At 35.8% G+C, this 23,522-nt stretch overlaps 9 protein-coding genes across 9 annotated transcripts; 5 read left to right on the plus strand and 4 right to left on the minus strand.

Moving 5' to 3' along the window:
• Nucleotides 1-428: 428 nt before the first annotated feature.
• ELE39_003215 (coiled coil) lies at nt 429-4,034 on the plus strand (the record flags this gene model as incomplete). Its single annotated transcript, XM_067346557.1, has 1 exon — nt 429-4,034. The coding sequence occupies one exon, from the start codon at nt 429-431 to the stop codon at nt 4,032-4,034; it is 3,606 nt and encodes a 1,201-aa protein (XP_067199795.1).
• A 508-nt stretch (nt 4,035-4,542) lies between these two features.
• ELE39_003216 (ubiquitin carboxyl terminal hydrolase domain that is fused to a MATH domain) lies at nt 4,543-9,327 on the plus strand (the record flags this gene model as incomplete). Its single annotated transcript, XM_067346558.1, has 1 exon — nt 4,543-9,327. One exon carries the CDS (start codon nt 4,543-4,545, stop codon nt 9,325-9,327), a length of 4,785 nt encoding a protein of 1,594 aa, XP_067199796.1.
• Nucleotides 9,328-9,564: 237 nt separating this feature from the next.
• On the minus strand, nt 9,565-10,344 carry ELE39_003217 (coiled coil; the record flags this gene model as incomplete). Its single annotated transcript, XM_067346559.1, has 1 exon — nt 9,565-10,344. One exon carries the CDS (start codon nt 10,342-10,344, stop codon nt 9,565-9,567), a length of 780 nt encoding a protein of 259 aa, XP_067199797.1.
• Nucleotides 10,345-11,236: 892 nt separating this feature from the next.
• On the plus strand, nt 11,237-12,376 carry ELE39_003218 (zinc finger protein; the record flags this gene model as incomplete). Its single annotated transcript, XM_067346560.1, has 1 exon — nt 11,237-12,376. The coding sequence occupies one exon, from the start codon at nt 11,237-11,239 to the stop codon at nt 12,374-12,376; it is 1,140 nt and encodes a 379-aa protein (XP_067199798.1).
• Nucleotides 12,377-12,389: 13 nt separating this feature from the next.
• ELE39_003219 (cyclophilin type peptidyl-prolyl cis-trans isomerase) lies at nt 12,390-12,959 on the minus strand (the record flags this gene model as incomplete). Its single annotated transcript, XM_067346561.1, has 1 exon — nt 12,390-12,959. One exon carries the CDS (start codon nt 12,957-12,959, stop codon nt 12,390-12,392), a length of 570 nt encoding a protein of 189 aa, XP_067199799.1.
• Nucleotides 12,960-13,123: 164 nt separating this feature from the next.
• ELE39_003220 (CCCH like finger domain nucleoporin) lies at nt 13,124-14,716 on the plus strand (the record flags this gene model as incomplete). Its single annotated transcript, XM_067346562.1, has 1 exon — nt 13,124-14,716. One exon carries the CDS (start codon nt 13,124-13,126, stop codon nt 14,714-14,716), a length of 1,593 nt encoding a protein of 530 aa, XP_067199800.1.
• Nucleotides 14,717-15,399: 683 nt separating this feature from the next.
• ELE39_003221 (uncharacterized protein) lies at nt 15,400-16,296 on the plus strand (the record flags this gene model as incomplete). Its single annotated transcript, XM_067346563.1, has 1 exon — nt 15,400-16,296. One exon carries the CDS (start codon nt 15,400-15,402, stop codon nt 16,294-16,296), a length of 897 nt encoding a protein of 298 aa, XP_067199801.1.
• A 74-nt stretch (nt 16,297-16,370) lies between these two features.
• ELE39_003223 (uncharacterized protein) lies at nt 16,371-20,161 on the minus strand (the record flags this gene model as incomplete). Its single annotated transcript, XM_067346565.1, has 2 exons — nt 16,371-16,376; nt 16,466-20,161. 2 exons carry the CDS (start codon nt 20,159-20,161, stop codon nt 16,371-16,373), a joined length of 3,702 nt encoding a protein of 1,233 aa, XP_067199803.1.
• Nucleotides 20,162-21,151: 990 nt separating this feature from the next.
• ELE39_003224 (sugar phosphate permease with 11 transmembrane domains) lies at nt 21,152-23,506 on the minus strand (the record flags this gene model as incomplete). Its single annotated transcript, XM_067346566.1, has 1 exon — nt 21,152-23,506. One exon carries the CDS (start codon nt 23,504-23,506, stop codon nt 21,152-21,154), a length of 2,355 nt encoding a protein of 784 aa, XP_067199804.1.
• Between the last annotated feature and the right edge of the window lie 16 nt (nt 23,507-23,522).

The raw sequence follows: 23,522 nt of genomic DNA on the forward strand, positions 1-23,522 counted from the left end.
GAACTAAAATTTATCCAAGCTTTAGAGTTTAATTTTGTTTATTTACATTTGTCTTCTGCTTTTAATTTTATTATTATTATTACGTGTACTTAAATGCATTCTTGTCATTTAATTTTATTTTATCCACTTGAATTATTTCATATACCGGTATTACATGCAAATACACGTCTTTGCAAAGCAGAGCCGCCCCACAACACATGCAATAATTCAGCAAGTTCCCGCCCATTAAGAAAAGCACCACAAAATAAATTCAAAGTCAAAATATTAGGCGGATAAAGATAAATAAGATAAGTTAAATAAGAAATAAAGGGTGTTAATTTCCGAGGTAGTAATAAATATTAGAAGTGGAGAATTGGTGATAAGAAAAAAAATCTTGGGAATTCCAATTTTGAGCAGATGTATGAGTGGAGCTGATATCAAGCTTATCAATGTTAAAGAAGATTTTTGGTAAAAAGAATGAGGAGGGAGAGGATGTTGTGAAGCCAGTAAAGGCAAATTTGGGAGAGGAAAATAAATTCTACTATAATAAGGAGCTTAAAAGCTGGGTTGTTCGTGGAGAGGAGCACCTGGTTGAGCAGAAACAAAACCTTCCGCCTCCCCCTCCAATGAGGCCAACAACAACTGACTCTGGGACCAGAACTGAAAGTATGACATCTTTTTCTTCAGGTTCCCAGAGCACGGGAATACGAAAGAGCTTGTATACTTCGACACCCGGACTTAACATTATGAAGAATTCCAAGGAACAAACAGGAGGAATAATACCTGCCGCAGGTTTTACCTCTGCGATTGCCAATGCAACTTTATTTGGGACAGTTGGCACTCACAACACAAATAGTGCTGCAGATAACTTAGATAAACAGAGCAGAATTGTGGAGCCTGGCAGACAAGATACACAAGATTTGAACGATAGAAAAGGTATTCAAGAGCAAAGCCGAGTTGGGACTGATGCTAAGGGAGCAAGAAGAACGTCAGTTCAAGGGAAAGAGTCAGGAGATCATTTAGAGCTGAGTCCAAGCAGCTTTGAAGGCTATTCTGGTGAAATTTCTGGAGCTGTTCATCATTTCCAAGAAGATCAAAATACATCAATCCCTTCTTCGGTTTATACAAACTTTACAAATCAAAGCAGTACTAATACAATATCAATAACTAATAGGGTACTTCCTCCTATACCATCCTTGCCAAATGCAGCCATTTCAAGTCGCGATTTAACATGTGGAGTATCTCAAAGAAGAAAATCTGTACAGGATTCTCCTTTATCGTTTATATCGACTCCAAATGTAATTCAGAATCCAAAGGATATTTTGGGTGAGAGAATGGAGGAGATTTCAGCATACCAGAATCAGTACATTCACCAAGAGATTAGTGTGGAGGAAACTTGCGATGAATTTGATCATAATAGTATGGGAGTTGCAATTCAAGGCTTGAATGAACAACAGGAAAATCACATGATTGCAAGTATTAGAAACCAAGAAGATAAGATGAATTCAACGATTTCAAATTCAGAGAGTGACCAGACTGAAATATTATATACTCAGAATGATATGAGACAAAGACAAAGAATAAGGCCACTATCTCAGAGAAGTGCAGCTTCAAGTGGTATCTCTGGATTAGCTGACAAGAATGAACAAATAGAGGTAATTAAAGAAAATATGGATATTAATAATAATGGAGCCTCCTCTGAAAGAGAAGCTATCAATATTAAAGAGAGCAATTTGCCAAAAATGCAATCATCAATTCTCGAGTTGATTTCATTTTTTGGATTCAGATATGACGAGAAATCCCACAAGTTATTGGATAATTTGGAGTTTAATGAGAATATGAGTATGAATGAGCAACACTATAATATTCAGAAAGAAGATAAGAAAAGTTTAAGCCAAGTTTGCATAGAGATTAAGGAAAATAAGTTAAAGCAAATGAACTTTTTGGTTGAAAAAGTGTTCGAGAGCTTAAAAGACTCCAGTAGTGAGTATGACAGTTTAATGGAGATGATTTTGAACATAGGAAACATTACAAACAAGACATTTCAAGAAATCTCTGGTACTATTAACACAGTAATGTCCAATAGTGATGAGATTGAAAAAGAGCTTATTAAAACAAGGGGATTATATCTTGATTTGGTTAAAAAGTACAAGGCAATATATAAACAATATGAGACAGATATGGTAACTTTGAGGAGTGAATTGGAGAATGAGAAGAACATGAATATTACTAACTCTAAGGAGTTTGAGGAGAAGTTGAAGAAACTTCAGGATGAGTTTTCATCAAATGAGGCCTCAAATAATGAGTTGTTACACCAATATTATTCATATATTCAAAATCTACAACAGCAATTCGAAGAGACACAACAGAATATGCAAGGCAGGGAGCTTAAGCTTAAGATTTCTGAGGAGGAAATTTCCAAGTTAAAATCTGAAATTGAAGAATTAAGAGTGAAGCTTGAGGAGAAGCAAGGAGAGCTTATATTGGCTTCTGAAAGATCTGGAGAATATGAGAGGGAAAACCAGAGATTAAGGGAAAGCAATGAGGAATTGATTTCACTTTCAAAACTGAGTGAAGAAAATACCAGACAGGAAAGAATAGTATTAATTGAGGAGCATAAGCAGGAGCTTGAGTTAATGGAGAAGTTTAGTCGTGAGCAAGATGAACAGATTAATCAACTTCAAAAAAGTATAGGTGACTTGATCGAGGAGAGGTCTGAGCTATTGAATCAAAGCAATCAGCTAAGCAGTGAGATTGTGATAATTAAGACTCAAATAGAAAACTTGGTAGATGAGAAATCCAAGATGGAGGAAGAGGTTTTGGCACTTATATCGCAAAACCAAGACAAGTCCTCAAGGATTGCTGAACTAGAAAACATGATTGGAGCTGAGTCTCAGAGAATGGAAACAGTTTCAAAGGAAATGGAAGAATTAAAGGAATTGAAAAGTCAGATGGAACAAAGGATAGAGGAAATTGAGAAGGAAAAGATTCAAACAGAGTCAGAATTGAGACTAGAAAAGGAAAACCTGAAAGAAAGCTGTGAGCGACTCTCAAAAGAATTGGATATGACACTAAAGAACCAGGAATTGGTGGAGGCTTCCAAGGTTGAGGTAGAGTCTGAGAAAAGAAAGCTGATGAAGGAGTTGGAATCCAAGTCTGAAGAGTATAATAAACACGTTAGCTGGCTAGAAGGCGAGATTTCAAGAGTTGATGAGGAGTGGAGGGCCAGGCAAACCCATTTTGAGGCAAACTACGAGCAACTCTACGCGCAGTATATGAACTTGAGCTCTAGAGAAGGCGAGATTGGCGCTTTACAGGAAAGGACTAAGGAACTTGAGCTGGAAAGGGTCGGTCGAAATGAGTACATTTCCGAGCTAGAAGCAAAATTGAATGAGAGTCAAAATGACAACAGGGTTTCAGAGCTGGAGAAAAGGCTGGAAGAGATTGAGAGCCAGAATCAAGATAAATCAGACAGACTGAAAGAGTCTGAGGAGGAGATTCTAAGAAGTAAAAGGTTCATTAGTGAGCTTGAGGCTCGTCTTGAGTCAGAAGTGGGCAAAAATAAGTCACTAAGTGGCGAAGTTGAAAGCTTGCAAGATGTAAATGGAAGTTATTTAGCTAGAATCCAAGAACTAGAACAAAGGCTTGAGAGCTCTGAACAATACAGGGAGTACATGAGCAAGCTTGAACAGAGAACGTTGGGACTTGAGAGCTCTTTAGAAGAAAAGTGCAGGGAATACGACTCACTAGAAGGACAGTACACCAAGCTATTGAGAGAAAGCAAGGATTTTGAGAACTCAAACAGTAAGGAAATTAATCATCAAATGAAACTGGAAAACGAAAAACTCAGAGAAACTAACGAAGCGGTCTACATCAAGCTAGAAGCGTTCTCTAGAGATATTGACATGCTTAACAATCAGCTTGAATGGGTTAGAAGATACTCTCCACAAGTATACGAGGCAATGCTTGAAAACACCTATCAATACCCTAATTCCTCTTTCGGCAACCACCTCAATTCTGGAAACGAACATGAAATCTCCGACATTGCTCTATAGAACGCGACACCCCACATTGCCCGCCTGTATGCTGCATGGATTCCCGCAGGACGGCGGGAACTGTTTTGTAAGGTTTTCTTTGAAGAGGGCTCCGAGCCTTAAGTACTGTCTAGGCAATCGCCCCTCTTAAGCCAAAGGGGGGGGAGCAGGAGGGAAAGGTTGTGAGAATAAAGAAAGAGGAGGAGAGGATAAGAACTGAAAACGGTTAATAAATAGAGCAACGAAATTGTGTGAAAGAGGTCTTAAGTGTGAGGAAGAAGAGGGGTTTTTGAAATTGGAAGACTAGAAGAGTCCAACTTTTAAAAAATACATATATATACATATATATATGTATATGTATATATATATATATATATATATTTCTATATATATATATACATATCATATATATAGAAACGAATAAATAAATATTCAATTAAAGAATAACCTGCCAAGCCTCTAATTTGAAGGGGGACTAAGAGATTGAATGAGCCAGCCGGGATTGTTAATTTTTAGCGAGACTGAGTAAATGCATACTGGGCGTAATGTAGAGAGGCCGTCCATGGAGGACTTCTCGAGTAGAGAAAGACAGTATGACTACTCGAGTATACCGGGACGACTTCAGAATGAGCTGGAGTTTAAGGTGGAAGGCTTTAGGAGGAGGATTATGGAAATGATGAACAGTACCGAAGGGGGCGCAAAGAACCGGCTATACTCGAATATTCACAGTTACAAAAACTTTAATTTCCGACTAATGATTCTCCCGAAGGTTAAGTTGACTAGTGGAGGGTCGTTAGAAGGCCATATTTCTGCGTATTTGGAGGCAATCCCGTCCCAAAATTGGCCTTCAAACTGGGTATGGTTGAATACCAGATACTCTGTGACTTTAATTAACCAAAAGGATTACAGGAAGTCTCATTTTATGAGCGATATATTCAGCTTTAAAGGGGAAAACGACCAAAAAAAAAAGCTTTCATTAGAGGAGAGAAACTCGGACTACAGCTCTGCAGGTCCAGAAGCCGATCGTGGTTGGAGTGACTTTTTTAGCTTGAAAACTCTCCTGGATCCAAAAACAGGTTTTGTAGATTCTGAAACGGAGACTGTCATTTTTAGAGCTGGTGTATTTCCAGTTTTATGTGATCCCGTTTCTTATGGGAAGTCAAGTTTTGACAATTTAGGAACTGACCGGTCATTAACCGGATATGTTGGAATTCGAAACCTTGGGGCTACTTGTTATATGAATTCCCTGCTGCAGTCTCTTTACCACATTGGAAGATTTAGAAAAGCTGTGTATACTATTCCCTTGAATCCAAATAGAATCACTTCAGGTTCATCCTGTTCCAACACTCCAATAAGTAGAGATACACGACCTGAATTAACTCCAATGAGTACTTGCTTTTCTAAGTTAGATGACTTTGGAGAGATCACTCCTCAGAGCATTAACTCTGAATCTAATGGCCTAGCCATTTCTTTGTTAGGAGGAGCCTCAGAGGATGCCGTAGAGTGGACCAGTGCAATGGCAAAGAGTCTTTTTGAGTATGAAAGTGATGGAATTGCTAGCTTGGAAAGTATTATGTCCTCGAATGCATGTCAAGATTATGGACAGAATACAGGTGTAGTAAGTGGCAATGTATCTGGCCCAGGATCTACAGTTGGAGGAAACTACTCGGCTTCAGAGGTTGGGAATGATCAAACGAAGATTAGCTCTGCTCTCCAGACCTTATTTTACGAGCTTCAAACCTGCTCAGAACCTGTGAATTGTCGTGAACTGATGAGATCTTTTGGTTGGGACGCTGCGGATGCATTCACCCAGCATGATGCACAAGAGCTGAATAGACTACTTTGTGATCGTCTGGAAGAGGAAATGAAGAATACTGCAGTTGATGGGAGCATTAAAGCACTCTTTGAGGGAGAGTATGAGAACTACATTGAGTGCTTGGATGTTGACTGCACTTCAAGAAGGAGAGAGAACTTTTACGACATTCAGGTTGATGTTGAGGGAGTAAGGTCTTTAGAAGAGAGTTTGCAACGTTTTGTAGAGGAGGAGATTTTAGATGGTGAAAACCTCTACGAGGCTGAGGGCTTTGGGAAGCAGAGAGCAAAGAAGGGAGTCAGGTTTCAGAGATTCCCACCTGTTGTCCAGTTCCACTTGAAAAGATTTCAGTTCAACATTCAGAGCATGGACATGGTCAAGCTGAATGATTACTTTACTTTCCCAGAAAAATTGGATCTATCTGGCTTTGTCAGTCACAATAATAAAGGGGAGACAGATACTACACAGAATAGGGAAGGTACCGAAAAGTATATATTACATACCGTTGTGATTCATCAAGGGGATGTACATAGTGGGCACTACTATGCCTATATACGTCCAAAACCTGGTTCTGACTGGTTTAGATTCGATGATGAAAAGGTTACTTTGGTCTCATCCTCCACAGCAATTGAGGACAACTTTGGAGGCCACGAGTATGAAGTATGGGATTACTTGGGAAACCCAGAAAGCGATATTCCGAAAAGATCCAAAACCCACTCAGCTTACATATTGGTATACGTCAGAGAGGACCAGGCTCACGATTTGCTTTCGGAACCGGTTCCTCAAGAAGTCAATCCTGATTTGGTTTCAAAATATAAGAGAGAGATTGAGATGATGAACCTCCGAAAGAGACTTAGACAAGATATAAATGAGCATGTTAGAATTCAATTGCTACTTTCGACAAGTTACAACATTTCGTCCTCCTGTCGTCCAAAATCCCAAGGTCTCCACCAAAGTATCTCATCCTTCCCGTGGAACTACATATTCAAATGTTCAAGAGACTTTTCTTTGTCCCAGTTCCATTCTGAATTGGAAAAGAGGTTCTTGAACAAAAGGATGCTACAGAATGATTCTACTAATGGTAAAAGGGCTTTCGGATCTCATTTATTCCTACTGGAGACCAGTCTAGAGGGAAGCCAGGCTATTTCAGGAGGGAGAGGAATGGGTGGAATACATCATCAGCTTGGTTATGCAAATGGAGGTTCCTCATCTTCACTCAATCTGTCTTTTTACACATGCATCTCATCTCCTCAAGGAGAGGGAATTTGCTCTGAGAGCCGAATATCAGAATCTCAAAGAGGGGGAGCTGGTGGAATGCTGGGGAGAGCTATTGGCTTTGGATGCTCAAATTCCGGTACAAGATCAGGAGATGAGGTCTTGATGTCGGACCTATGTAGAAGATACCATCGTGCAGGTCTCTGGGATTCATCTTGCCCAACTTTATATATGTGTTTGTATCTGGATGATGTCTCGAGCCTATTGATTGATCGAATTCCTTCAAATTTACCAATTAATGCAGATGGATCCTATTTGGAGAAGAGACAGAAGATTGAAAACAAGCTCCGGAAGTTTGATGAGGATGGAGGTGGAGAAGTTTTGCTCCTTTTGAGGTATTTTGATATTTCAGACCCCAAGATTAATGAATTCTGTTTAAAGTACTCTAGAAACCACGAGATCCCTAACCTTTATAATTTGGGACTTATCATGGTTTCTCAGAGTACCGTACTTAAGGATCTGAACGAATATGTAATGATGGAGATAGAGAAGGAGAAAGACAACAAGCCAGGAGGATCAGTGAGAAGCTTTGAATTTGGACTTAGAGTATGTCTGGAGACGGCTTCAGACAATGAGAATCTTTTCCCACTGTTGGATCCACGATGTACAGTTCAACAACTTCAGTTGGTTAATGGGTCCAGTCTAATCTTCTCAGTAAACTTGGAAGACTCAGTAATTAACAGAAAGAGGGAAGAGTTGAGGAAATCTCTTGAGGAGGTTGTGGTCTTTCCTAATCAGAACCTTTGGTTACAAGAAGAAAGAACTTCTCAGTATGATAAAATTGAAGGAGAAAGAAGATCTTCTGATCTTGAAAACTCGAGTTTTAGGCTCCCTATGGAACTGGAAGTGATCAAGTGCCCAGAATTCCCCGTCTTGGATTTCCACCACTGGTTTGAAAACTTCCAAAATTCTGTCCATCTTTCGCTATACATATGGGATCCTCTCGATGGAGAATATCATCCACCTCATTCTGGAGGAGGCACGTATTTGAGCCTACCTAATACAAGTAGTCATGGTATTATGGAAGCTATACAAGCAAGCAATAATGGTATAATACGTTCATTTTCAAGATACCACATTAAAGAAGTTCATCATATCCACCTGGATCTCCGCTGGCCAGCTATCAAGACTTGGATTTACGTTTGTAACCAAATCAAGGTAGATCCTAGAAGCATTGCTTTGGCAAGAAATGCACTAAATCCACTGGATGCTTCCCTGCTAACTTTGTTTTCCCTGATTCAAGCTCAGAGACATGATGAATCAATATCTTCAGTGATTAGAAGTCTAAGTGCATCGCACTATTATGGGAAGATACCACGTTATATAGCCATCCTGGCTTTAAATTTCAAGGGCCATTCCTTTGTTAATCTTAATAGGAGGGATAGGCACATCCTAACTGTGACCAACACTGTGAATTGTTCTGACATACCAAAAGGAAAGTACATCCTACAGGTGGAATCCTCTGACACTGTGAAATCAGTGATACAAAAGCTGAAAAAGAAGGAGAACATCCTATCACACAGGTCCTTTGATAACGGAAGCGTGAGTGCGATGCAAAATGAAAAGGGTGCCAAAAGTCGCCCAGATACTTCCAAGCTTAAGTTAAGGTTATTCGAAGCGAGCAACCAGAATGATCACATTGGGGTATATCGAGAGGGCGAGATGATGACAAGGATCCTGAACAAAGACGGCATGCGGAATGCATCTACTTTTGGAGGACTTTCTATGGGTTCTTTTGTGGATTGCTTTAGAATTGAGCGGGATTACTCCCAAGAAGAGTTGGAATTGCTTAAAATAGGAGAGCTAGTAGATGTTTTGGTTATCCAAGACTCAAGGAGTGGTTTAGGCGGGAACTACGGAGATCACCATCATAATGATGATCATCATAATTCATCGGGAGGAACGAGTTATTTAGTAACGGTACCAGTTGCTTCAAGATTGGCTGACTTAAAGAGCAAATTGCAAGAGAGGTTTGATTTGGACGAGAAGATAATATCCAAATGGAGATTTTACCGTCTTGAGTCAAAGAGTCTTCAGGGAATTAAAGATAGTGATTTAATTATGAATAGTATCGGAAATAACAGTACTGGTAACAATCAGCACGCAACAAATGCAAAGAATAACGTGGATATTAATATATATGGCTTTGAGCCTCATACAATTTTATTGGCTCAACAAGTTTTTCCAATCCTGCAAAAGAGTGGCTCCAGACCTCTGAAAATTTAAAGATAGCCAACAGAGAATAAATGAAGAAAACAAGAAAAAGATCTTAAGTTACACCTGAAATCTCTTAATTTTTGGAAGCCCCTTATGAGATCATATTCAGTCCTTGGGAAATATAGAGCAGGGATAAAGCAAAAGATAGAGTGGGAAGATACGAAAAGATTGAGAAATGTAGAGAGATAGATGATATATATGTATTGAATAGTGATGGATATTATAGGTGAGAAAATTTGTAAACTTTTACCTTTGATTTGAGTATATGTCTTCAAGTTGTTTGATTTTATTCTTGATTGACTTATACTCGAGGTATTCTTTTTCTATAGGTAGTAAATCTTTGTGATATAAAACTTTCCTGTGGTTTTTCTTGAGAAATTGATTTTGAAATGTTTCTAGAAGTTCTCTTAGCTGGTTCTTTTTTTGTTTTAGAGACTCTAATTCTGATGTCAGGTCTTGGATGTGAGAATCTTTGGCTTGATAAGTCGAGTCCTTGAGATTTCTATAAAGTATATACAAAGGCTTGAGTGGTTCTTTGTCAGATTTGGAAGGGAGTTTTCCATATAACATTTGAAAGTCTGAATCAAACTTTTTCAACTCTTGTTTGATTTTTCTCTTAAGAGTTCTCAGGAAGTTGTTGTCGTCAGTGGTGTTAAATGTTAGGGAATTGGCAGCACCAGGATTGCTTCCATATTGTTTGTCAACAAGTAAATGATTGGGAATATTAATGATACCATTTTCCGTTAATTCTAGACCCAAAGTTTCTAAGATAGTTAATAATCTTTCTTTCCCAAAAAGTCTGAAATCATTAATAGCTTGGTTGAATTTGTTATTTTTTAATAGGAGTTGATACCTTTCATTAACTTTTTCTTGAGCTTCAATCAACTTATAGCTGATATTCTCTAGGCTAGAAAGCTGATCACTATTATTATCCTCGTCATACTGAGCTTTAACAACTTGAAATTGGTAGAAACTAAAGGTATTTCTAATATATGAATTTATCAATCTAGACGTTTCATTTTTCATAATGTATAATTTTTGATTTAGGTTTGATTTATCATCCAACTCTCCTCTTTGATCTTGGGACAAATCCCAATTTACTAAAATCCTTCAGGCTTAAAAAAGTTTTGCTAAATAAACTTGAATGGTGAGAGAAGAGAAAGAAAAAAGGAGGAAATGATTAAACCTGTATTTGTTCTTAAGTTTCAATTCAATTCGCATTCACCCTTTGTGGGGAAAAATAGCACCTATTATTTGCCTGGTAATAAAACAATTTGGCGCCAAAGATAATTTAATGATTTATATAAAATTTATTTTTATTACTAAAAACTACGAAAGAATTAAATTGCAGACAAGGAGAAATGCGTGATAAAAAAATTATTAATTTAAAAATGTACTTGAGAAAAAAAGATAGAAAGAAAGATCAAGTATCGTAATTAAGCACGGAGTAAATTGCCACAAAACAGCTTGAACCTTGCTAAGTAACCCATTCTACAACACATTTCTCTATTAGCTAAATTAATTTAATAAAAAGTTTCTGTTTGAAATTAATTCGTAAGTTTTAATTGCATGCTTTTGGCGCCCATTCCACATTTGCAAATTTGCTTTTTGCATGACGCAGTAATTATATACCGGTAATGTCATAAATGCAAATGGCGGGTGAAGAAATTTAAAGAAAGTTGATTGAATTTGCAACAAAAAAAAAGAAAAAAAAATAATAAAATTATATAAAAAGTTTCTTTTTATTCTTTGGGATTGGAAGGAAAATACAGGAAAGGACATAGAATATTTTAGCGTAGAAAGATTGCAAAGAGTTTCATTTGAAATTGAAGTCAGGAATAAGAGTGGTTTTGGTTTATGAAGAATACGTTTATATTCATTTATTTTTGGAAAGAAATAGTCAAAAGGTTGAGAAGAGATGCAGAATGTTTCAGCACTATGTACAGTATGTGATTTCAGATTGGATAGTAAAAGTCTTTTAAGGGAGCATTATAAGACGGAATGGCATAATTACAATCAAAAGAGGAAGTTAGCAAACAAAGACCCAGTGTCAGAAATGGCATTCAAGAGGAAAATAGAATTATTAGAGTGTACTAAAGTGATAATGAATAAGGGAAGTTCACACATTAAGAATAAACAAAAGATGGATATCCAGGAAAACGATAATGGGAATGAAAGTCTGATTAAGATTAATCAAGATAAGCCAAGACAATCTGATACTTATGAATTAACATACTGTTACTTTGACAACACAATACATTCAAGTTTGGAAGAATGTTTTGAATATATGAGAATAAAGTATTCATTTATAATACCAGACAGAGAGTATTTGGTTGACTATAAGGGCTTAGCTCGATATTTAGGTGACAAGTTATTTGAGGGTCATATTTGTTTATATTGTGATAAAACATTTTCAAGTTTAAGAGCAGTTAGAGATCATATGATCAGCTTGGGCCATACAATGTTGGGAACTCATTTAGACATTCAGAAAGAAGAGTTGGAAGGCTTTTATAATTATTCCCAATCATACAAAGAGCTAATTCCTAATTTTAATAAATTGTCAATTTCAAATTATCCTGATAAAGACGAGAATAATGATGAATGGGAATATGTTGATGAAGATGAGAATGATAACGACTATGAGTATGAGGATAACATTGGGAAATTAAACGGAAAGGAAATTTCATTAGATGAAATTTTAAGCTCATATAATTTGAGAAAGCCAGAAATTACAGAATTTGGTGATTTAAGACTTCCAAATGGGAAAGAAGTTGTACATAGAGATTTAGCATATATATACAAACAGAGAATACCAAGAAAACAGGAAGTTGAAATGAATGATGGAAATCATTCAATTATTTTAAAGAATATACATCACAATAAGAAAATTCATCTTTATGGCACTAGCCAATTTAGTTTAAATCTTAAATTTAGAGACAAGTCACATTTAAAGCAGAATCTACTTTTAAGTAAAAGAATTAAGAATGTTAATTTAAAGGTTGGAGTTAATAACAATAAATTACAGAAATATTTTGTAAGAAGAGATGTTGTATGGTAATTAAATATATAAATTATAATTGCCCACATTCATATATAATTATGGGTATCTTTGGTTTACTATTTGGAGGTAAAACTGTTGCATTTTCAATCTTTTTCAAAGTTGCAAAAGAATCATGTCCTAATAATTGCCCAAAAACAACATGTTTGTTATCTAACCAAGAACATGTGTTACAAGTAATAAAGAACTGGCATCCATTCGTATTTGGACTACCGTTATTTGCCATAGAAAGAAGCCCAGGCTTAGTATGCTTGATTTCAAAGTTCTCATCATTAAAATAGCTTGTATTATATATTGACATACTACCAGTACCATCTCCATTTACAAAATCACCACCTTGTATTACAAAATCTTTAATTACTCTGTGTATTATAGATCCTTTATATCCCACACTTTTTAAGTTTTTTTTATATTCACCTGTACAAAATTGTCTAAAGTTCTCACTTGTTTTAGGTACAATATCTTCAAATAATTCTATTACTAGTCTTCCAATCTTATTAGTCTCATCTGACAAACAAATATCCAAAAAAACTACAGGATTGTCCTTATGTCTTTGTGGTCTTAACTCAGGGTCTTTAATCATTTCGAATTCGAATATAACTTTCCATATACTTGTTTAATTATCTTATTACACTTTTTTTTCTTTTTGACTTAATAATTTATTCAATCAGCAGCGGGCAAAATTTCCCGCCGCAGCTTGAATAAATTATTGGGCAAAGGTAAATTATATTGGATTGGATAGTATAGATGAGTAATAGGAGACCATGTCAATTCTATTTGAGAGGATCATGTAGATTTGGGAATAATTGTAGAGATTATCATCCAAATGGGTCTATATTTGAACAAGGCATGGCTAATAGCAGTGGTAATGTATTGGGTGGTACTAGTACAAGTGGGTTTGGGATGGGTAGAGGCCAGTTCAACCCATTTTCTGGCTCTGTTGGTAACTCTTCAGGTGATATGAGCGGTAGATTTGCTTCAGGAGGAGGGACAGGAGCTGGACCATTTGGGAATTATGGAGGCCCTTTTGGAGGTGGTTCAGGGACATTGGGAGGAAATAATTCTTTTGGCGGTGGGATGACGTCAACCCCATTTGGAGGTGGAACTGTATCTACAGCAGGGTCTGCTTTTGGGTCGAGTCCATTTGGAGGTGGAAGTGGATCTACAACAGGGTCTGTTTTTGGGTCAAGTCCATTTGGAGGAGGTACATCTGCAACAGGGTCTGTTTTCGGGTCAAGTTCATTTGGAATTGGGCATGGGTCTGCAATCGGATCGAGTCCATTTGGATCTGCAATTAGTGGATCAGGATCGGTATCCACTTCTTCTGGAAGTGGTAAGCCGACAAAATCTGATAACCCTGTTTTACAAACTCTGGAACTTATTGGAATGGTTGTTAACAGTGGAGTGTGGCCATTTGGAAGGATAGGACTATTAAATCAGTCCCAGGACTCTTTAAATTCACAGTCACAGGCTTTCCCAAGCTTGGATTTAAGTATTGAAGAATACAGATGGAAGTTTTATCAAAGTGATCCAAGTAACTGGAATAATTTGCATTTGGAAACTTTAAAATTACTAGCTCAACTGTATAATTCATTTATAGAACAGGGAAAAATGCAATCAAAGCTACCAACTACACATCAACTCTACAATTTAGATTTTAGTTTATATTCTAAAATTGGAAACTGGTACTTACCTAATTTGGGTAAGGACTTTGTAAATAAGTCTAATAATGCTAATACCAATTGTACTACCGGATCAATGGAAAATCCTTTTGGAGGAAAAACTCAAGGATTTGGCCAAGGAGCAGCATTAGGAGGTAATAGTCCTATTACAAGTCCATTTGGAGTCATTGGGGGAGGCACAAACACAAGTTTCGTAGCTTCTTCTGCCACATCTTCTTCCGTTATATCTAATAATGTTTCGAGTCCTTTTGGAGGAGGAGGTGGTGGTACCGTTAACTCGTTATTTGGTTTTACAAGCCCATCACAGCCACAGCTATCATCATCTTTTGGTGGTGCCGATAATAATCAAACAAATGTAAATCAACCATCTCCTATTGGTAATAATAGTATTGGTCTTCTTGGATCTCAAGGTACCGGTTTAAATGTATCTAACAGCTTTAATATATTTGGAAATGCAACAAATCAACACCAATCTTTAGATTCAGGTGGAGCTTACACAAAGTATTCCTACAGTAACCCAGACGTAAATGACGACAATCATTCATTTAATCGTCAAAATTTACATGACTGGGAATTGGATGCATTTAAAGACTCAACTTTTGAAGAAAACAAAATTCCTGAAAAGATACCTCCAAAATACCTTAGAATGTATAGTTGAATTGAGTATCAAGGTAAACTAGCTATTATCTATTTAAATATATGTAAATGCATATATATACATATATATATTTAAGTAACTCTATTGTAGAAACATAAAGCTTATAATGTATTGCATTTTTGTAAAAAAAAGCTCCGATAATACCATAGCTAATTATAACAAAGGAATTTTGCTGTTAACTTGTTTATCATAATTCTGAATGAATCTCTTTTCATTCTCGATGCTTGATTTAATACTTAGTGCAATATGTATACAAGTTACAATATGCAGAGCCGCCTCAAAAAGAGAACAAAAAAGCGCCGCCACTGGGGATCGAACCCAGGACCACATGGTTAAGAGCCATGCGCTCTACCTAGCTGAGCTATAGCGGCTCACGATATGCACTCCTGAGTAGAGCATTATAATAATTTTTTATTTATTATCAATTTGACATTTGGCATTTTTAATTTGAAAAATACGTTAACATTAGAGCGGTCAAACATTGAATGTTAATATTAAAGTAATTAAAATTTCAAATTTCTTTTGGTTTAGAATTTGAGAAACAATGCAATAGAGGAAGAAAGTGAAAAAAGAGAGAAGAAAAAAGAATAAAAAGGAAGAAAAGCGTCTATTTTAATATATTTTTTTTAACAAAATAACGGTAAAACCATAAATATAACTATACATTTTATTTAAAAAAAAGCATGAAATCTAGAAAAACTAACAAATCTCAAGTGGAGACTGACTTCGTTTCCGAATTCATCTCAGAAACGGATTCTACAGAAATCGAAACTACAGCTGAATCTGGAATGAAGGGAAAATTGGAAAGGGAAGTGGAAGTAGTGAATAGAGAAGGAAAAAAAGGGGGAGAAGAGGAAGAAAAGCCCACAATAAAAATAGGACTTTGGGACTTTTGCCAATGTGACGCGGCTAGATGTAGTGGACGGAAACTGTTGAGGTTTAACTATGCAAGAAAGCTCCAATTTAGCAGCAACTATGCGAGAAAGTGGCCAGGAATCATTTTAAGCCCCAGAGCAAAGAAAAAGATTTCAATGGAAGATTTACCTTTAATACTGAAAGGGGGGATAGGAGTTATTGACTGCTCTTGGAACAAAATCGACCAGGTTCCTTTTCATAAAATACATAATGGGAATGAAAGACTTCTTCCATTTCTAGTAGCTGCCAACTCAACCCACTATGGAAGACCCTATGAGCTTTCTTGTGCGGAAGCTATCTCAGCTTGTCTGTTCTTTTTTGGATTCCCTAAACAAGCTGAGAAACTTCTTGGAATTTTTAAAGGCGGACACCACTTTCTAGAGCTTAACAAGGAGGCACTTGATTTTTATAAATCCAAAGGAGTAAACTGCCAATCAATAGTTAATGCTGAACAAAACTTTATTGACAAGTACATGAACAAACAGCAACAGAGAGAGTCCAGGGACTACGATTCTCTTTTTTCCTCGTCCTATGACGAAGATGATGAGTGCGAAGAAGATGAGGACGAAGACAATGGGGGCGAAGACAATGTGGACGAAGACGAGGACAACAAGCTTACACGTTACTCAACTGAGTATCGACATAGCTCATTAACGATAATTTGAGCTGCTCTTTCTCTTCAATATTGGTATCAACGCTCTCAAAAGATATATATGGATAGTTGTGCCACTGAGATAAATCATCCCTAAGTAAATCTATTGTCGCTTCCTTTTCTCCATGTTCATGTCCAATTTTATTTAGTCCATAGAAATCGCATGACTCATCCCAAATTACCTTTAATGTGCTTATTAACTTCTCATTGATATATACTCCCCTATTAGGTAAGATGTTTTTTTTTAAGTCTGATATACTTTCATACTCACCCTCATCGTCTCCAAAGCTTTCTTCTTCTTCTTCTTCTTCTTCTTCTTCTTCTTCTTCTTCTTCTTCTTCTCCTTCTCCTTTCCCTCCTCCTTTTCCTACTCCTCTCCTTCTTCCTTCTTCCTCTCCTCCTCCTCTCTCTCTCCCTTCCCTGTTATCTTCCAATTCATCCCGCAGGCTCTCATCAAAATCGTCCTCCAAGTCTTCCATCTCAACCTCCAGCCTCTTCTCTAATTCTTCCTCGTCCAAATTTGTCATATTATCAACTCTTTCATTTTCCATAGCCTCCTCTCCTTCCCTCTTTCTCAAAATTTCCTCTTGACGAAATGCTTTTTTAACCTCCAATTCATTAATTATCAAATACTTCAACAAACACCCAGGCTGTCTCATTCTAGAGCATGATTGAGAAATCTTCCACTTCTTCTTCAATATCCTCTTGTCATTGATTTTACCTCCCAAATACTTATTATACTTTAAGTAATTCTCAGCTATCTTATCAGACACTGGAGTTAAAGCCAATCCGTTTATACCATCCGATAATAACTTTAATGTATCATTCAATATATACACCCCTTTCTCCTCCTTTTCTCCATTTAATTCTTCCAAATTCTCTCCTAGTAATTCTTTCTCCTTATTGGAATTAATATCATCACCACCGTTCTGTAAAGTATCCTCACTATCTTCGTTCACAAAGGATAAATACTCCTCTAATGTACTATTAAAATCGTAATCTTTTGCTCCTATTATATCAAAAACAGGCCTGCTCTTGCTTATAATCCTTTCCATACTTTCCTCCTCCTCAATATGAAGAAGATGGTGACGATAATCTCCCATCATATTCTCATCCATATTATCATTCTCTTCAAAATACCTACAAGAACATAACGGAAATGGTTGAGTCTCTAAAGATGGAATATGAACGCATTCTCCATTCAAAGCTTTAAATACCATAGATTCTTCTGACCATAATATTCCCGGTACCTTTTTAAATTCCTTATGATAATCAAATCCATTTGTTATTGCTAATGGTAGTCCAACCTTTGTTGAATCCATAATCTCCTTCATACTCCAATCCCCATCATCCGAATATACCCCAAATTTTCTCCCCAAATTATTACCCTTCTTTCTATTGTTAAAACCTCTCAAAATGTTCTTTCCCCTTACTCCCACTTCCTCACCATTAACAGCCAACTCTGGAGTATCTGAAACCTGTGATGAATCCAAAAATATCTCTGGACTTATATTCATTTCGCTCAATATTGAAGTATCTATATCATTAATTAACTCCTCTTCGCAACTTATTTCCTCTGAATCCTCACACTTATCGCCCCCTTGATCGCATTTGTCTTTTTCCCAATCATCACCACCCTCCAATAACCAATCTATCAACTCCTGCCCGTTATATACCCTAGAATTATAATATTGTCTCTTGGTTAGCTGCTCATTAACCACCTCCAGCTCGCTGTTTTCCCAATCCTCTTCACCCGCTTTCTCTCCTCTAGCCTCAAGTTTATCCCCTTCTTCTCCTCCTCCTTTTCTCTCTCTTCCTCTTCTTATTTCAATAGTGACATCCCCATCTCCTCTTTCCTCATGAAAATCTTGGAAGTTGTCTGAGACAATAAACTTTACTTTACTTTCAACTCTACCCGTTCTATCTTCAACCTTTGGTTCCATAATCTGTGGTAACCTGACTACTTTACTTAATCCAGACCCTAAGCCATTTTCTCTCCTTAAAATGAACTGATAAAACTCCCCCAAAGACTCCTTCATTTGCTTGGTCAAACAAACCCTGTTCAACTCATTCTCAAATGCCTGATCATACAATAACCTTCTGATCCTCTCCACCCTTTCATCCGCTTCCCTTGCTCCTCCTCCTCTTCCATTATACATGCATTCTTCTTTAGCTAAATATACGTTAGTACATGATAATCTTCCACATGTACTCAAAGATAAAAATATTAAACTTTCATTTATTTCTTCCTCATTTTCTTTCAAACTTTCCTTAATAGTTTTTGAATCATATGATAATATATTATGACGAGAAGTACAAGGCGGAATTACCAAGTATCCTCCCAAATGTTTTTTCTTCAATAAAAATACTGTCAAACCTGACAATCCATGAAATATTTGAGACAAAATGTTATCATCTATTGAATAATTTTCCAAAATCATGTCTAACAAATCAACATTTGATTCTAATAACTGTGTTCTTTTTGGACTATAGTAATTTCTATCCTGGTCAAGATCCCATGTGCCCATGGATAACTCTTTAACTCCTTTTAAACTCATCTTATAATATTGATTTGAATCCATATCATCATACTCTAATACTATTAGAGAATATATTACCCTGGGATAACTTGAACAATATAGCATTAAGCCACATTTACATGCGTTTTTTCCTCGTTCAATCTTCATAATCTCTGGACTTACCCACTCTATATACCTAAATCTGGTTGTATGGTTACCCAAACTCTCTGTAAATGGTATAGTAAATTCTCCCAATGGTATTCTTGAATTCTGGTATAAATCGATCACAACAACTTTACTTGATCTTGAATCTATAAGTGCTACCACATTGGAATATACTGGATGTACTGATATCCCTGTAATATTAGAATATGATATATTCTTTTTTCTTAATATCTGTAACTTCATTAATCTATCCTTGTATGAAACCAAGTTCCTTAATGTATTCTCCTCAAATTCATTTTCCTCCAAATTTTTTACATTATTATCCTTACATGGAAATAACATTCTTACTTGATAGTTGTTATTTTTACTATCCTTCCTTAATATATACAATCCTTTCCCACCTAACAAATAAGAACTTGGATTACTTCCATATACTATGCACTGCAGTACCTCATTTTCAAATTCATAAACTGTATTCAAATCCAATTCCATGATCTTCTGTATTCCACCATCTCTAAATGATATTCTCATTATTACTCGATTTGATAATAATAATGTTAATTCTAAAAAGTCATATAAACTTGAAATCATTGAATATATTGTAACTCCAGAATCACGCTTGTTATTTACTAAATTTTCAATACCTTCCATTTCTCTAAATCTATGAATTAAATCACTTATTTTGCTTTTTAATAAAATCCTATACTCCAGTCCCTGTTCTTGTTCACTTGCTCTCAAATTTATTACCACCAGTTCATCTGAAGACCTCACAAATATATTAATACCATTTGATCTGTCATAATAGAAATCACTGCTGGCTTGCAACTTAATATCCTTTATTGAGCCCTGTGATATACTTGGTAACAGCATTAATCTTTTGAAGTAAAAATCATCTGAATCCTTAAATTTATCCAAAACTAGTACTTCCAATCCATTGTCTTTTGTACCATATCTTTGAACTAAGATAGGACCAGATTCTACTCCTATGTCCACTCCAATACAACTCTTCACACATGATTCAATCTCATTATCTATCATCCTTGTTGAATAAATATTATAACATAAGTGTGATGACGAATAACTTCTTTCTTTTGGCAATATTGTATTGGTCAATAAAGTTGTTATATTTGGTGCCTTGTGACGCCAAACAACCCTAGAAGATCTCAATGGATATTGAAATATATTTTCCTTCATCCTTAATTATTTTGGAATAACTTGTCTTTAAGTTTCACATAATAAGTCAACGACTTCAAATTAAATAAATATAAATCAAAGAATCTTTTACTATTACTGATAACGATATTGATGATAAATTTATTATCATTCTTTTCAATGACTCATCCTGTTCCATTTTTTCTTTTGCTTGTTTCATGGCGCCCAAAATTCCCAATGTTAAACTTGGAATATCAGGGCAATATAATTTCTAAAATCATTATTAAATTTAAGTTTAATAATTTCATTTCTTGGATTATGGGGCAAAACTCAGAACTTTTAGAGGAGTTCCCAGCTTAGATTTTACTTTTTAGCAATCATGAGCTGCGCACATTCTCTCTTACTACATCCAGCCAACTCTCCTTGTTCCTCGTACTTTTCTCCGACCACATTCCTATGTCAGAATTAGATAATAGAAAAAAAAACGTAAAAATATTCGCTAGCCCCTTCCAAACAACTATATAGCTCGGAATAAGAAAAGCGAATCAACACATTTTTCTCCCTACTATTTACCCAATCTCCCTCCGTTATTCCCTCTTTAATTTCCCTCAACTAGCATGATTCATAAGCTTTCCCTCCTCGCCCTTCCCCAAATAGTAACTTACCAATTTTGTGTATAAACTCTCATCTATGACGTTCATCTCCCCATCACAATTAATACTGCAAATTAAACTACTCTCCATTATATAAAACTTTTTATTTTTTTACCTAACCTCTTTCTTTTTAATTCTAATTCACACTTCAGTTCCCAATTTAAAGGCGCCAACTCCTTTATACCGGTAAGCACTTGCAAAGAACTGTCAAATATGCATGCATGTGGACAAATTACTAAAAATTAAACGTATTAAAAAAAATGGACACGTATGTGAATGTTAAAGAAGGAAAAAAGAAAGTAAGTACATTAAAAAGATAATAAAGAAAGCAGCAAAGGAAAAGATAGTTATTAAGCTTAAGATATAATATATAAGTTAGTTATACTAGTAACTTCTGCTTTTTAGTATATGATGCAGGAATTAAAATTAGAAATGAAAAAGTTGAAAAGACTAATAAACAAAGGAAAAGAGCACTCCAACCATAATATTCGCTAATATAGGCCGTGAGAGTGCCTTGAGTGACAGCACCAAATGCTCCCAACCCATTAACAATACCTGTTGCCATAGAATCAACCGATTTTGTTGTAATACCAGATTTATCAAAAACATCCTGAGCTGCAGTTGAACCCAAAATACTATCAGGGCCAGAAACACAGAATCCCATAAAAGCAATACCAAATAAAATTAACAAATTTAATCCCATTTTTGTGATTATCATAAAATATAATATACTCAAGGAAACAAATGTTGTCATATAGCATGCAACCAAAATCCTTTTCCCCCCAAAATATGTATCAGCTATTGCACCCGCAGAAATTGCACCTGCAATACCACCAATATCAAATAGCATTGATGAGTATCCCGCAACCGATGGACCATAATTCAATTCACGTATTAAATAATAAGGTAACCAAAATAGCATTGAATACCTAATCAATTTTATGAAATAGTAACTTATTGCTATATTTAATATATTTGGTATCTTTAATAATATTATTAATTTCTCTGCAAAACCAACATCATCAATATTTTGGATATCAAATGAAGAGTAAATATTGTTTTCCATATTATTTTCTTTTAGATTTGAAGCCTGAGTACAATCCCCACTACTACCACTTGTTATATCCCTATTGCTCAACTGCCTTCTATTTTTCTTTGTTGGAGAAAGCTCTGCAATATAGCTTATATGATCGCTAAACTCTGACTTTTCTATGCTTAATGATGTACCAAAGCCATCATTTGTACATTTATCTCCGTCTTCTATATGTAACTTAGTCCTTGAGTCGTTCTCCTTCTCTGAAAGATTTTTTTGTAGCAATAATTGGCTACTGCTTCCTCCATTTGAACTTGAATTTGCAGACATGTCTTGTATTTGGCAGTTCTCAAATCCTAAATCGTCCAATCCACTCAAAGAAGCTTCTTCTTCTCCGTTTATCATCTGAGATGGTGAAACCAACAAAGAATTACTCCCTGAGTCTAATAAGTTACTGTATTTAGTAATTTCATTCTCCACATTACCTTCATCTGTTCCTCCCTCCGTATTTCCCAATTCCTCGCCATATTCTTCTCCTTTATCAATTATATCTGCTTTAACTGACCTTTCTATTTCAATAGTTTCCAATTCTTCTTCTCCATTGATCTTTATCTCATTCTCAACCGCCTTAATGTTACTAGAGTCCTCCACCATTACTAAAACCATATTATTCTCGCTTAATTCGTTGTTTCCTACATTATCGTAAATATACAAATTTCTCGGTTTCTTTAAATGTTTTAATATTATTAAGCCAAAAAGAAAGACAAAAATTGAAGGAATAAAAAAAACAGACCTCCATCCTAGCTTTAAACAAATTGAGGCTGAAAATGCTGTAGAAACCATTGCTCCAACTTGCTGACTTGTAGTCCAAACTCCCAAAATTCTTCCTCTTTCACTCACTCCAAAACAAGTTATTAAATATTTAACCAGCATTGGATATACACCCGCATGAAATAGACCATTGAAAAACCAAGATAGCAAAAGAGAAGTTGGACTATTTGAAATCCCAAATATTACTGATGTAATAGCTGAGCAAATAAATGATATACAAATGTACTCATTAACCTTAAAGGTTTCAAACATCGTCGGAATTATCAATTGGCCAAATGCATAAGAACCCAAAAATGTTGTATCTATCCATCCCAAAACAGATGTAGAAAGTGATAAATCTTCTTGAATCTGTAACTTTACAACCGAAAACGGTTTCCTTGTTGAATACAAAACTAAATATGATAAATAAGCCAAAAAGAATTTTTTATACTCGTCCTTTGACATACTGGGGAGTAACTTCTTCATCATTGTTAGATCCATTAACTTACTAATGAACCATTCATACCTCAAATGTATTAATCTCCTTTTTGAACTTATAATATTTTCCATATTAAAATTTTCTAGATTAGTCATTTTCTGGCACTCATCTCCTTGTCCTACCACTAATCCTGGCTTAATCATAGCATTACCTCCATTACCCATTAACATACACAAATTGTCTATACTATTGAAATTTCTGCTAGACTTTGAGCTCCCATCACAAGAAGGAAATGATGTAGAAGTTGAAAACATAGAATCATCACAGCTCTCATACTTTTCCAAATAATTACGTCTATCAAATAATCTCAGTTCATCATTAACACACAAGTCGATCTCCTCCTCTTCACAATAATTACTAGTGTTTGCATTATTTAGCTTTAGTTCCTCCATAAATCCAAAAATAAGG

This window comes from Cryptosporidium sp. chipmunk genotype I (assembly GCF_004936735.1).
Source record: "Cryptosporidium sp. chipmunk genotype I strain 37763 chromosome Unknown contig_5, whole genome shotgun sequence".
In the NCBI taxonomy this organism is placed as follows: Eukaryota; Apicomplexa; class Conoidasida; order Eucoccidiorida; family Cryptosporidiidae; genus Cryptosporidium; species Cryptosporidium sp. chipmunk genotype I.